The sequence below is a fragment of the Ambystoma mexicanum genome, chromosome 4p, assembly GCF_040938575.1.
Source record: "Ambystoma mexicanum isolate Mex_15411 chromosome 4p, UKY_AmexF1_1, whole genome shotgun sequence".
In the NCBI taxonomy this organism is placed as follows: domain Eukaryota; kingdom Metazoa; phylum Chordata; class Amphibia; order Caudata; family Ambystomatidae; genus Ambystoma; species Ambystoma mexicanum.
The window spans coordinates 518239144-518252174 of record NC_090927.1 but is presented as its reverse complement, the minus strand read 5'-3'; the positions used below and the strand labels follow the sequence as shown (position 1 = coordinate 518252174).

Genomic DNA, 13031 nt, shown 5'->3' with positions numbered 1-13031 from the left:
GTATACTATGTATGGACCTCAGATGTCGGGGATGTGCGTGCAGTGGCAGTGTCTGTATAAATTCGGTGTCCATATCCTAACAATATAGAATGTCTTTTTTCCATGCTGTGATGGTAGGGGTAGGGCCTCGACCCCATCTCATAGTGACCCTCCTGCGTGCCAGTACCAATAGCAGAGCTGCTAGTTTCCTTGCCGCGGGCTGTAGGTATTTGGTCAGGCCCAAGAAGGCTTCCAGGTGGGCAGGGGGCATCACCTCACCCAATATATCGGCTATGGTTTGTAGAACAGAGGACCAGAATTGATATATCTCGGGGCAGTCCCACGCTAGATGCATGAAATCTGCGACGGCGGCTCTGCACCTTATACATTGTGCTGACAGTTCTGGGTGATGTCTGTGGCTCTTTGCCGGGGTATAGTAGGTTTGATGCACAAAATTGAAGTGGATTTGTTTATAGCGCGTGTTTAACGCAACTTTCTGGGTTTGTCGAAGAATGTATGTCCAGTCCTCGTCAGTTATAGTTGCTTGGATGGCTGCTTCCCACCTTGACCTCGTTCGGGGATCAGTAGTTACTATATCTGTTAGTAGGGTTTTATATATCAGTGACACTAGTCTCCCCTCGCCTTACGCCTGAATTACGTTATGTAGTAGATCCCATGTTATAGGCTGTTTAGGAAATGATGGAAACATGCCTTGTATGGTATAGCGTAGCCTGAAGTATAGGAACGTGTCGAGTGAAGTGGTGCCTCCCCTGTCTTTAGCCATCTGTGGAGTTAAGAACATGCCCTCGGGGAAGAGGTCACTGAGGGATTGAATGTTGACCTTTTCCAGCCATACAATAAATACTTTTTGAGCTGTTAGGGGGATCTCTGGGATGAATTTGACTGGCAATAGAGGGGAGAACCTTATGCCCACGTCATATTTCTGTGTGATCATTTGCCATATTGCATAGGTGGATAGTACAGTGTTCAATGTGTTATGTGGGACTGGGATGTGACTGATAATGACGGCTCGCAGCAAGTTAGTGGATGCGAGGGCTCGTTCCACCTGGACATTTGGATGGATGAAGTGTATTGTGTACCAATAGCTTAGAAATTGTGCCTGGGCTGCCCAGTAGTATTTTACCATGTCTGGGAGTGCGAGGCCACCGCTTGATGTAGGTAGAGTTAATGTTGCGTAGGCTACTCGTGCTGGTTTTCCGGCTCATAGTAGTTCCAGAATGATGCTTTTGATTTTTTGGAAAAAGGATCTTGGGAGGAGTATTGGTATATTTGTGAATAGATAGAGGAGTTTGGGAAGAATAACAATTTTGCTCAGTGAGGCCCTACCCCAGAGTGTTAGTGGGAGTGACTTCCACCTATGAACCCGTTCTTGCAGGGAGCTGAGCGTTGCATCATAGTTGTCTTTGAATATGTTGTTGTAGCTGAGGGACATGTAAATACCCAGGTATCGTACCCGTGAGCTTTCCCACTTGAAACCATGATCGTCTGCAAACTTGGTGGTATTCGGAGTTAGTGGGAATACTACTGATTTTGAGTGGTTGATTTTGAGGCCAGAGACGTGGCTAAATTTGATCACTTTGCGCATTATTGTGTTAAGGTTAGTTTGGGGGTCGTTGACAAATAACATGACATCATCAGCGTATAGGGAGACCACCAGTTTGTGGGGACCCAGCGTGAGGCCTCTGTGTAGTTGGTATTCGCTCAGTCTAGAGGCTAGGGGTTCCATCACCAGGGCAAAGATAAGGGCTGAAAGGGGGCAACCTTGTCTGGTCCCACGTTCCAACCTGATGCTGGGAGATCTTGTGTTACCTAGACTGATATAGGATGTTGGGTCATTGTAAAGCAGCGAGACCAGTTTGAGAAAGAAGTTCCCCAGTCCCATTTATTTGAGCGTTGCAAAGAGGAAGGGCCATTCGACTGAGTCAAAGGCCTTCTCGGCGTCGAGAAGAACGGCTATTGCTTGCTGTGTTGGGTCAAGTGCTTAAATGACGCCGAAGAGCCTTCTGATGCCATATGTTGTGTTACGCCCTGGGATAAAACTGGCTTGGTCGCCCAACACAAGTGCCGGCATTATGGGAAGCAGACGTGCTGCTAAAATTGTGGCTAGAATCTTGTTATCCAGGTTAATCAGAGAAATCGGTCTGTAGGATGCACATTCCTCGGGGGGTTTCCCCTCTTTGTGTAGTAGTATCACAATGGCTTCGCATAGAGTTGGTGGGAGAATCCCCCACTCTATGGCTTGTTCGTAGACTTGAAGTAGTACAGGGGCTATGGTGTTCGCATGTGCTTTGTAGAACTCTCCTGTGACCCCATCTGGGCCGGGTGCCTGGGTGTTCGGAAGATGTTTGATGGCTTCCAGGATTTCTTCCAGTGTTATTGGAGCCTTTAGGGGTTCCCGTAGATCATTGGCCACCCAGTACAGTTCGGTGTCATTGAGAAAGTTTTGCAGCGTCTCAGGATCTTTGCTGCCCTTGGAGCTGTATAGGTCTTGGTAGAGACTGTGATATCTGAATCCCTTTGTGTCACCATGCAACAGTGACGGTGCAAAAGAGTAATTTTCTGCATTACCTCCAGTGACATGACATGTGCTGCAGTGGTGTCTTTTGCATTCTTCCTCTGGAACCGAGTGAAGCAGCCAGCTCCTGTGAACAGCCGGACCTGTCTCTGCACCTGCAGCATCTGGGCATCTGGGAACCAAAAGGAAGGCAGCAAAACGTACCTCTGGTGAGCACATCCGGACCTGCCAAGTCTGGACCAAAACTGAAGTAAGGGCAGTAAGCAGTGAGGATACGTACGGGGGCCTTATTTCATCCAAAGCGTTTTCTAACTTTGGGGCTAAGTTTTGTCATTATTTGGCTTGCGTAGTACCTGCTATCTAAAGCCATCCAAAAGCTGGGAGCAGTTCTGTTAACAATAATAGATAACTACCTGACATTTGAATCCTTCTTCACATCTTCAGAGCACTTCTCCTCACTTTTACCAGTCTCCGAAAAGTATTGGAACTTAGGGCTGGACTTTTAAAGTTAGGATTGTAATTTATGAAGGGTGTTGTTGCTAACTAAATTACTTACCTTCTTCCTTTGCAGGTACTGGAGAAGTAATTGATTTATGGCACTGACTAATGTGACCTGACCCCACTCACCTCTCCTGAGACTAAGCCTTGACCACTCTTTACGTTGCCTTGATTGGTATGGCTTCAGCTCATAGAAGTAATCCCTGTTATCCAACCAAGGCGGCCTCCCAAACATCTGTCCATCAGGCTAGAATTTAGAAATCCATTCTAACAGCTGCCTAAACCAAAATGCAGTGTGAAACAATGCTGTATGTGTGGGGTTTACTTTAGTATAAACAGTGATGTTCCTATAGGCAAACAAAAAGGGAAAAGAAAAGGAATAAAGGAAACTGCATTCTTTCTCATTGCCTGCTGATATACATCCAATTTGGCAAAAGCAAAAGGCACTTATACAAAAATTGCAGAAAGGGAAGAGGACTGGTTGCAAAAGAGATGCCCTTCTTAGCCGGAATGGAACCAGAAAAGGGGACACCTCACTGACAGGATGCAAAGGGCAATCAGATGACATGGATGCCTAGTGTCTTGCCAATTTCAACCATTGGTGGGCAACAACTGAAAATAAGTCCAGAGATAACCCAAACACTTTGTTCCTGCTTATGCAATTTAATTCAACAAACCAGAAAAAGTATGTGAATGTATGCTCCATTGCACAGGGAAGAATAGGGCATTAAATAAAATATTTTTTTAGGCTGGGCTCAAAAGGTGAATCCCCTCTAGAATTTGTAGTTTCTTGTTCTGATTTCACTGATTTTTGCCAACGATTTAAAAAGGCCATCATGAAACTGTGTATTTTATAATTCAATATCATAAATTAGGGTAATTTCTGAAGAATACAAAATAGAAGGGACGTATTTCCTGCAAACCAATTTTAGCTTTTAAAAGCAAGGAAGCAAAACCATTTCAAACTTACCCTTTCATTTATGCACAAATTAAAATTACAAATCTATTTCATTTTCTTTTCATATATTTAAATGGAAATCCTTCTTTTCCTATCAAGGGAACCAACGACATTGGGATTTTATGTCATTAATTTACTCCAATGCAATGATGTTTTGATAGAATTTCTGTTGCAAAGCACAAAGGATTATTTATTTAAACTTTACAATTGCTTGCTTGAGATAATAATTACCAATTGTTACTCAGATGTGAATAGTATAATACAACACCCAAGTGCATGTTGTAGAATAGTCATTCATATTTGTCTTTCTATGTATAAATGTGTAAATTAAACAGAATATTTTCGAATAAAGGAAAATGTTAGCGTGACAAAAGTAGGCAAGCCACAATGTATTCCTTATCATTGCAGTCTAAATTCATATGTAGTGTTTTGAGAGGTGATTTCCCCAGCATTGTGAGTTAGTGGCTCACCTGGAATTACTTGATTTTTTATTGTAAACAAAACACTCTGATTAAAACAGCCTGTATATTATTCCAAATTGTGGGTTGGGATTGTTGCAGGTGTGGGGGAGTATAACATTGATGTAATTTCTCTGTAATATAAGAACCATTATAAAATTAAAACTATATTACTTGGATATGTCATTACACCCGATTGGACCACATTCCCCCCCAGCTGCTATGCTTGTCCTCGCTATAGTCTCCCTCTTGATTTCACAGCATTCTCTTGCATTGTACCTAGGTTAACTTTATCAATCCAGCACAGTAATGGAACATGTATGACAATCGTGTAAACAGAGTTTTGTTTATTCTTTAGCATGTAGTGAACACAAATCCAAAATATATCTTTATAGATAGAAGATATAAGACAATCATCGCTAAAGTGATGCGATATATATTTGAATGTATAATATATATTTCTACATTCATATTTCTGAGGATTGTTGATACCCCTTTTCTGCTTTTTGCAAAGAATACCCTGTATTTAGCTATGATTATTTGAGTACTGAAAATGTCCCAGCAACATTTTTATAATTAAGCCAACATGGTCTAGGACTAGGGCTTCAGGTGTGTTAGGGTGGCAAGAAGTAGGGTTCTCTTGTTATATCAAAGACGTCAGTGTTCCATGAGTGTGTGTGTGCATGCATGCATGTGTGTGTGTGTGTGTGTGTGTGCGTGTGTGTGTGTGTACAGTGGTTTCCACGACTTTCCCTTTAATGAACAATATCATGACTCCTGAGAAATAAAGGTGACAGAGACATATTTGTCTTGCATCATTGGCATTTTTACAGGCCACAGAATGCCAAACGTTTATATTAACCAAATAACATGGATAATGTGAAACCATATCTTAGAAATTTAGGTAATGTTTTTCAAACTCCTTCAGAGAATTCATAATTTAGGGCTCTTTTGTTTCTGACCTTAAAAAAACAAATTGGAAATCTGTGCCAGTGTTGTGTGGAAAAGAAAATGATTTGATATCACTAATACTGACAATAAGGTATTTCGGAATGCTTCCTGCATCAGTGTTGGGAGAATGTGGCAAATGTCTGTTATTCTATCAAGTTGAACCAGTTGCGGGGAGCATGTGGCAATCCATCCTCTGACAAGTCAGTACCATTGGCTTAGTCATTCGTCCAAGATCAAATATGGTGGCCCAGTATGGAAGGAGCACATTGGGCTCTGGCTTGACTAAACCAGATGCTATAGGTAGAGGAGCACTATTTTTAATGTCAAAAAATGTTATGCTACTGGCAGAGTACTGTATATGTACTTACATACAATGTATACACTTGATTATGTTATATTTTCTGAACTACCTCCATTCAGAAATGGGAGCATGGGGCTAATAGTGTAACATCTGAAATGTTGCACCATGAGAGAAGTTATTATTTTAGTGGCAAGAAGTCTGAACTGCTGGGCTGCTAAAAAGAAATATCAACATTTTGTGTTCATGCCTGTGTCAAAGAATAAATAAACATAGGTTACTACATCACAGGCTTTCATGGATTGTTTCTTTACATATTTAAAGCAGCATGAGATTTTACGGAGGTTTAAAAATATCAATGAAATGAGTCCTGGTTTTAAACCAGTTTATAATTAACCTGCCATAACTTTGTGTTCTGAAATGTCTTGCAGAAGTTCCCAATCCACAAATGTGTCGATGTACCAAAGTATTTGAAATGTGGTTTACCAACACTGATTCTGATGTAAATCACAATGCTGCAGGCCTGTGAGTTGGTGGGCTTGCTTGGCAGTTCACTCTAGAAATTATTCCATTGGGCACCATTCCCTAATTTTCCTTTAAAGTTGAGGTTACCATCTGTTTACCTTTATTCACAGAAACTAGACTAGAGAGAGAAGAGTGTATCTTCGAAGAGACTCCAGGTGCAGATAAGTGAAGAGCCATTGAATTTATCTGCACTCATGTATGTGGGTAGTGTGCTCCAAAATAGGGATGGGGTCCGGGCTCTTCAAGGAAGGTTTAGAAGTACTCTCATACCTCCTCAGATTCACACTATTAAACCCTTTCAAAAATAATTCTACTATAAATAAGACAAGCTTAAATCTAACACCTTGCTCTTTTCATCCCTAGCCGAACCAAGGGAGATCATGACCTCATTAAAGAAACCAGTAAATGCCCCCTTGTTGTTATCAGTGTACACATATTGACTTACCCATGGAGCTTATCTTTGGTTCTGACCACTAGAAAGGGTATACACATGTCCAGCAAAACAACCTCAGGAGGGATAGCTGGTTATTAGGATCACAGTAGAACCATTTAAGACATGCCACATTTACATATGGGGTATAATACATCTAGCACTCCAGATTATTGTGGTTTTGATAGGTCTGGATTTGAAGGGGCTAGATGTGTATGTGATGTCTGCAACTGGGCCACTCACCGTTCTCGGTCCTTAGCCCAGCCACTCTCCCCTGCACTGCCTCCATGGCAACCCCTGCACTACGGGACTGTGTCTGTATCCCTACAGCCCCCCTTCACAGCACTTGTCTGCACTTACTTCGCACTTGCCACCAGCTGGCCCTTGCTATTTATCATGTTTGCTGTATGCTATTAACCCTGTACTGCACTTTCCCCTCTCCCTTTCCCCCTTGCACTTTTCCCTTTCCCTCTACCCTTTGCACTTGCGCGATTTGAATGACACCTGGCCTAGTAGGATCGTTGTCTGTCTGCCCTTGTTCCCCCCCCCGCCTCGTCGCGCCTTGAAACACTTGTGTGTAGGCGCGTTACAAATGCCATATCATATCATGTAGCATTCTTGATACGATTTGGGGTTGCAAATGAGGGTGTTAGAATTAGGATGACAATGCAAGAGATATGTGATGAAGCTAGACGCTTAGAGAAATAAGTACTGTAATGCTCACTCTAAGTCATTACATCCAACATATCAGCTTAGAGCAACTTGATGGAGGCTCTGTGGAATGAAACAGGAGTTAATGAAACTCATTATCAGTTATCACTGTAGTGCAGAGAGGTTATAGTACAGGTTAATGAAAGGACATCTTGAGGTGGGAGATAAACTGCAGTACAGCTCACACATGACACAAAGAATAATGAAATGGAAAAGTAGCAGAATAGACGGCTATGTTAACCCACTGCTCAGTTGGTGGTGTTAAATCGCAGATAAGGTGTTGCTTCTCCTCACCCATGTTGGTAAACTATATTAAATGTAAAACCGCCTACTCACTAAACATCACAAAAAGCACATGAGCTATTGAACATTCCCTCTAAAGTTTGGTTAGCATTTTGTTCAGAGTGGCAGTTCCTAAATACATGCTTTCCAATGCATTATAAAAATTAGCCACTTTATCCCATCATTGGTAATTTGTTAAGTAGTAAGCCTATTTCCCATAAAAAGGTTTTTAAAACGCTAGGCATCTGGAGGTTGTTATTGAGCTGGGCCAATCGGTTCAAAGTAGAACATTTGCTGTTTTTCCCTGGCGTAGTGTGGTACTCTGGGATTGCGGTGAGACTGACAAGATAGTCGTTTTTAGATTGTGAGTCGCGTAGTGACTTAGGCGATAGACGGTGGGCTTCTGCGTGCTTTTAATGGAAATCCTATTTTTCACTCAATGTATGCATCCAATCCTGCTTTAGCAGAAGGTGGATTTTGTTAGCTCATAAAAATGGTTAGTTTGTGCCAAAGAAGTTTGCAAAATACTTACCATTAGTTGCCCTTTGCTTGACTGTTAGTATTTCATCTCCCGATAACCTTGCTTTCTTCATTGCTGAGGTGGCCCTCGGACAGCCTGATAGGCTGTTAGTAATAAAAAAGTAAATACATTATTAATCAATTAATCATGAAACACCAACCTCCGATAATAAACATTAATTACAACAATATTCTTCAGTATGTGTAAGTGAAGTGCCTTTATTACTAAAACTTGCCAGAAATGGTAACATGCATCAACACAACTATAACAGCGTTCAATCTAGTAACAGAAGGCACGCGGTAGTACTTTCATTCCCATCATGTCTGCTGTTGCGGTATGTTGTAGATATCACTTAGCATGGATGGTCCTGCATAATACCTGCAAGTGAGATCACATCACACTGAGATGCTTCTTCTGATATGTTCTAATGAACAATTTTCTATGTTATGATAATGCACACGCTCCACAAATTCTGGAAATGTTTTTGATGTTTTGATATTACCTAGAGTAATAGAATAGCATATGCAAAGTCAGCCTTCTTTACTGAAGGGAACAGGTTTGGGTTCTTGATGTTGACATCATTTAGCAACTGATTCACCAGGCACTGAACCTGTTGAAATTTGAATCTACTTAAAAATACAAGTCTCTGAATTTGAGTTGAAGGCCCAAAACAAAGCTTGCATTTAGTGCATTTCATTAAGCAAGGCCTTTGTATTTAAGTACACATAGATATGTCATTAGTCTTTTAAAAACCTTTATTAAAGGAATGGATAATAGATCTGGGCATTCCTGGTTTCAAAAGAGCTGACTTCTGCATAAACTTACGGTTTTGGATGAATCGAAGTTCACACCTTCGGTTCACAGAATGTAAAAACTATATTTTTCCCTACATAAAAGAAATGCTATTTACATCATTTTAACTCATATTGACAACTTGACAAAATATGTGTTCTGTTCATAAATACACTAGACCTCTGGTTTGAATTGTAGTATTTTTCTGTGTATCATTTCCTTGCAGAATACCAATATTCCAGCTGCAGCTTTCTGCACCTTAAAGTCTACAATGTAGCCAATTTGTCTCAGCAAATTTGCTCTTGTTATATTTAACTTTAATTACATGATGTGTCAGTGTAAAGCCATTCGAGTTTACATTATTTGACAGATTATTTAATACATTCCATCAGATAATATTTTACATTACACGTGGAAGTTTAACATATGACAGAGTCACATACCTTATGGGACCTTAGGTGAGACTCATCAAGGAAACAGGGTTGGTCAAGCAGTTACAAAAATTGAAAGGGACCCGGTATCTCACTGGCAGTCTCTAAGATTTTCAGAATCGTAAATCTGCAGAGATGTACTTCCTGCCATGGCCGAAAATGTACTGAATAGGAACCGGCTTATCCTCAATCAGAGAGAGCACAATTCATCACTATATCAACCCTGCGTTGGATCCCTATCACAAAAATAACCCAATTCAGAACAGAGAGAAACCCACATAAAGCACTCCATAGTCTACCATCAGACTTCCACATCTCCAAATTCACCCGAGATCCCATGAATGAATCTGCCATCTGTTGACACTGTACTTCAATGTGTGCAAAAATCAAGAACACCAAAAGACTATCGTGTATTGCCCCCAAGATAAATGGAGTCAAGGTTTCAGGGATTTCTCACACGGATGACATTATATTAATGGACCATACACAAATAGGGCTCCAGCATTTGTTGTACACATTTCAGAGTTGTTGTACTAACAACGTCCTGTTCATAAATATTGACAAAACCAAAATCCTCTCCTTTTCTCCTGGGTGGGAGAAAGGGCAGTCCTGGTGGCTTAATGATTGTAAGGTGGAGGTCATGATAGACTTTAAATATCCGGGCTTTCATATAACATCCCAAAGACATGGCTACTAAACTATCTGAAAGCAAAAGCTGAGCAGCTGGTGGTTCAGATGAGGCATTTTAGTACTAGACATGGCAAGTTCTCATTGCAGCCAGCAAGCAAATGTTATGAGGCTAAGATCATCCCGGCTGTTGCTTATGGGTTAGAGATATATCATACCCTCGCAGCATATGGTTTTACCACTATAGAAGGGATATTTGGGAAGAAGGTCCTTTCCCTCCCAACCTCTACTCCAATGGTTGCTAGTAGGTTCGTACTAGGGCTGATTTCGGTAAATGCAAGGGTCTTATCTAAAATAATTCTTCTATGTACAAAACAAAATTTGATTTTCCCCCATCTGGGTCTTTATTCGACAAAATGAAATCAGTAGGCTTTGATTATAGAAACTGACAGGTTCCCAGTTGTACATCTGTTTAAAATACTCATGGTCTTGAATATAAGAAGGTGATGTTGAATCCTTTGGCTCATAAGTCTATGTTGTGACAAGCAGATTGGTGCTTAACGTGCAATAGCATAACGAAGTATTAAAACCTCCCCTATTTACGCATTGGTTCACAAGAGAGTGGACATATGTGCCTCTTACCTGAGCAGATTTCCATCAAGGAAGTTTGATCTTACATTGCTACAGCTTAGGTTACATTTATTGTCAACCAAAGAAAACTGTCTTCAATGGAATAGGCCTAACTTTGAGGATAACATAACTCGCCACTGTAATATCGAGATAGAAACTTTAAAGCATGTAGTTATTGGATGCCCATGCCTGTTAGATGGACGTAAGAAGTACTTTTCTGCTCATGCAGACGGAATTCGATTAGCACTGTGGGAGTCCTTATGTATGGGCTTGCAGAACTTATCTTTATGGACATTAAGGAAAGATTTGTTTCAGTTTTTACTTGCTGTAAAATGGGATCAATTATGAGTAAATGCTAATAGAGGACTTCCTACCGAGAAATGTAATAACTTTGCGCCATATTATTCTGTAATTGCTATACGTTTGGGAATATTGCTCTTATTTAAAAAGAAAACAAAAACAGTAAAGGTATATCCACCATTCTACAATTAAAAATGTGCATATTGTTAATGGATTTATAGGATGTTTCGCATGTTTTACCTTACTGTTATCTTATTTTATATCTTTTGTGCAATGTTTTCCGTGTGTAAACTAAATGCACAATGAAGAATAGAAAAAGATAAAATAAAAAAGGCCTTATTTTATCTCGCACTTAACTGTCGAAATCTCTTCTCATTTTCTCACCTTTCTCAACCACTCACCACACTGCTCAGCGAGTGCTCATGCTCTGCAGCCGCCAGTGACATGCAGAGCGTCACAAGAATACAAATAAATAAATAAATATGGGTCTATTTTTCCCCTACTCATAGTCACAATTAAGCAGAATTATTTTGCATAATTTCCTTTTCCTCCCATTTAGGGGGTGTAATTGTGATTCTCCTAATCACAAAACACTAAATTCTATAGCATTTTTTCATGAGGTTAATTTAAGCAACACACTGGTATTTTCTACATGTCATATGTTGTATATACTTTGGAATTAGCGAGGTTCAACGGCTACTTGTCATTGAATTACAGCAAATTATTTAAGCACACATCTAGGTCAGGCACGGCTCTTGTATGCAGACAGAAGGACTGTTATGCTTTTTAAACCAAGCAGATCTTTGGAGCCCCGATGAGGGATCCATTGCTAGGTAACCTGAGAGGATGTGCATGGCAAACAACCTTTGAAGCTTTATAAAAAAAGGACATCATAAAGCCAACATTTGTAGCTGACAAAGATCCTGGGTACAGAGATCACAGTATGGGGATGAAAAGTCATAACAGACATTTCTTTGCCTCTGCTCACCTTATTCTTAAACTGCATAATGCACCACCAAAGCATGAATGAGTGAATGAGTGTGTTTGTTGTAGAGCGCTCTGCCCCCCTAAGGTACCCTGGCGCTTATGACGAAACCATCCAGAGAGAAGGACATGCAGGAATGGAAGCTACCCAGGGAAGAGAAAGGTCTTAAGATGTTTCTGGAACTGACTGGGATCTTCCATTAGTCTCAATGCAAGAGGAAGAGTTTTCCAAAGCAGAGGGGCGGCATGAACCAGGGTACAACTAAGCAGCCAAGATTCGCAGAGCAAAGATTTCTGGCAGGGGAATAAAGAATGGTTTTCGCTTGAAGGAAAGAAGTGCTCTGTTTGTTGAGGCCTCCATGGGTCAAGCACAAGGCCTTAAATGTGTTCCTACTATCTACATGGAGCCAATGAAGCTGGGCAAAGTAGGTGATATGTTGGCATATTTTGTTAGGACAGCAACAAGATGAGCTGCAGCATTTTGAAGAGTTTGCAGCCTCTTGATAACATATGTGGGCTGAGCCAGACAAGCAGCATTACAATAATCGAGAGTGTCCGATATTGTTGAACTGACATCAGAGCCACAAGTGACTCTGGAAGAAATGGTAAGACTGTTTTCAGAGTGCTTATTTTAAAGAAGCCAGCCTTGCACGTAGCACTGACCTGCGTCACTGGTGACAAAGATTTCACAATTTTGATCCCACATTTTTTCACTGAATCAACTGGTGTACAGAAGGTGCCTAAATTGGAAGGCCACAAATCACGGGTACAAAGATGGCGGGCAGTAGGTGGGCACATGACTACCACCTGCGTGTTTTCACCATTTAATTTAAACAAGTTGGCGTTCATCCAATCCCCTATGGCTGCCAAGCATGCTTTCAGGCCCCCAGCTGTCTCCTGAGGATGTTGGTCTACTCTAAGGATAAGCTGCATAGGAGTAGAATAGATTAGACTAGTGAGTGGGCGAACATAAATATAGATAATAAAAGCATGGGGACAATCACAAACCCACAGGTAAGCAGAGTGGGCTTAGATCTAAAAGTGGGCAAAGAAAGCAACTGGGAACAGTCTGACAAAAAAGATGTAAAGCATTAGAGATCTGTGCCTGAGAGTAGTCAATA

The 13031-nt window shown here is 40.9% G+C and overlaps 1 protein-coding gene across 17 annotated transcripts in view; it reads right to left on the bottom strand.

The window, feature by feature from the left end:
• Positions 1-13031, bottom strand: part of MYT1L (myelin transcription factor 1 like) — a 1655431-nt gene that overhangs the window by 31775 nt on the left and 1610625 nt on the right. For all 17 annotated transcript variants that reach the window (XR_011260403.1, XM_069606035.1, XM_069606050.1 and 14 more), the window contains one exon: positions 8159-8250. Coding sequence is in view for 16 of the 17 variants with exons in the window: in XM_069606035.1 (XP_069462136.1) it covers positions 8159-8250 (92 nt within the window). In the remaining variant the exon portion in view is untranslated. The remainder of the gene's footprint in view (positions 1-8158; positions 8251-13031) is intronic.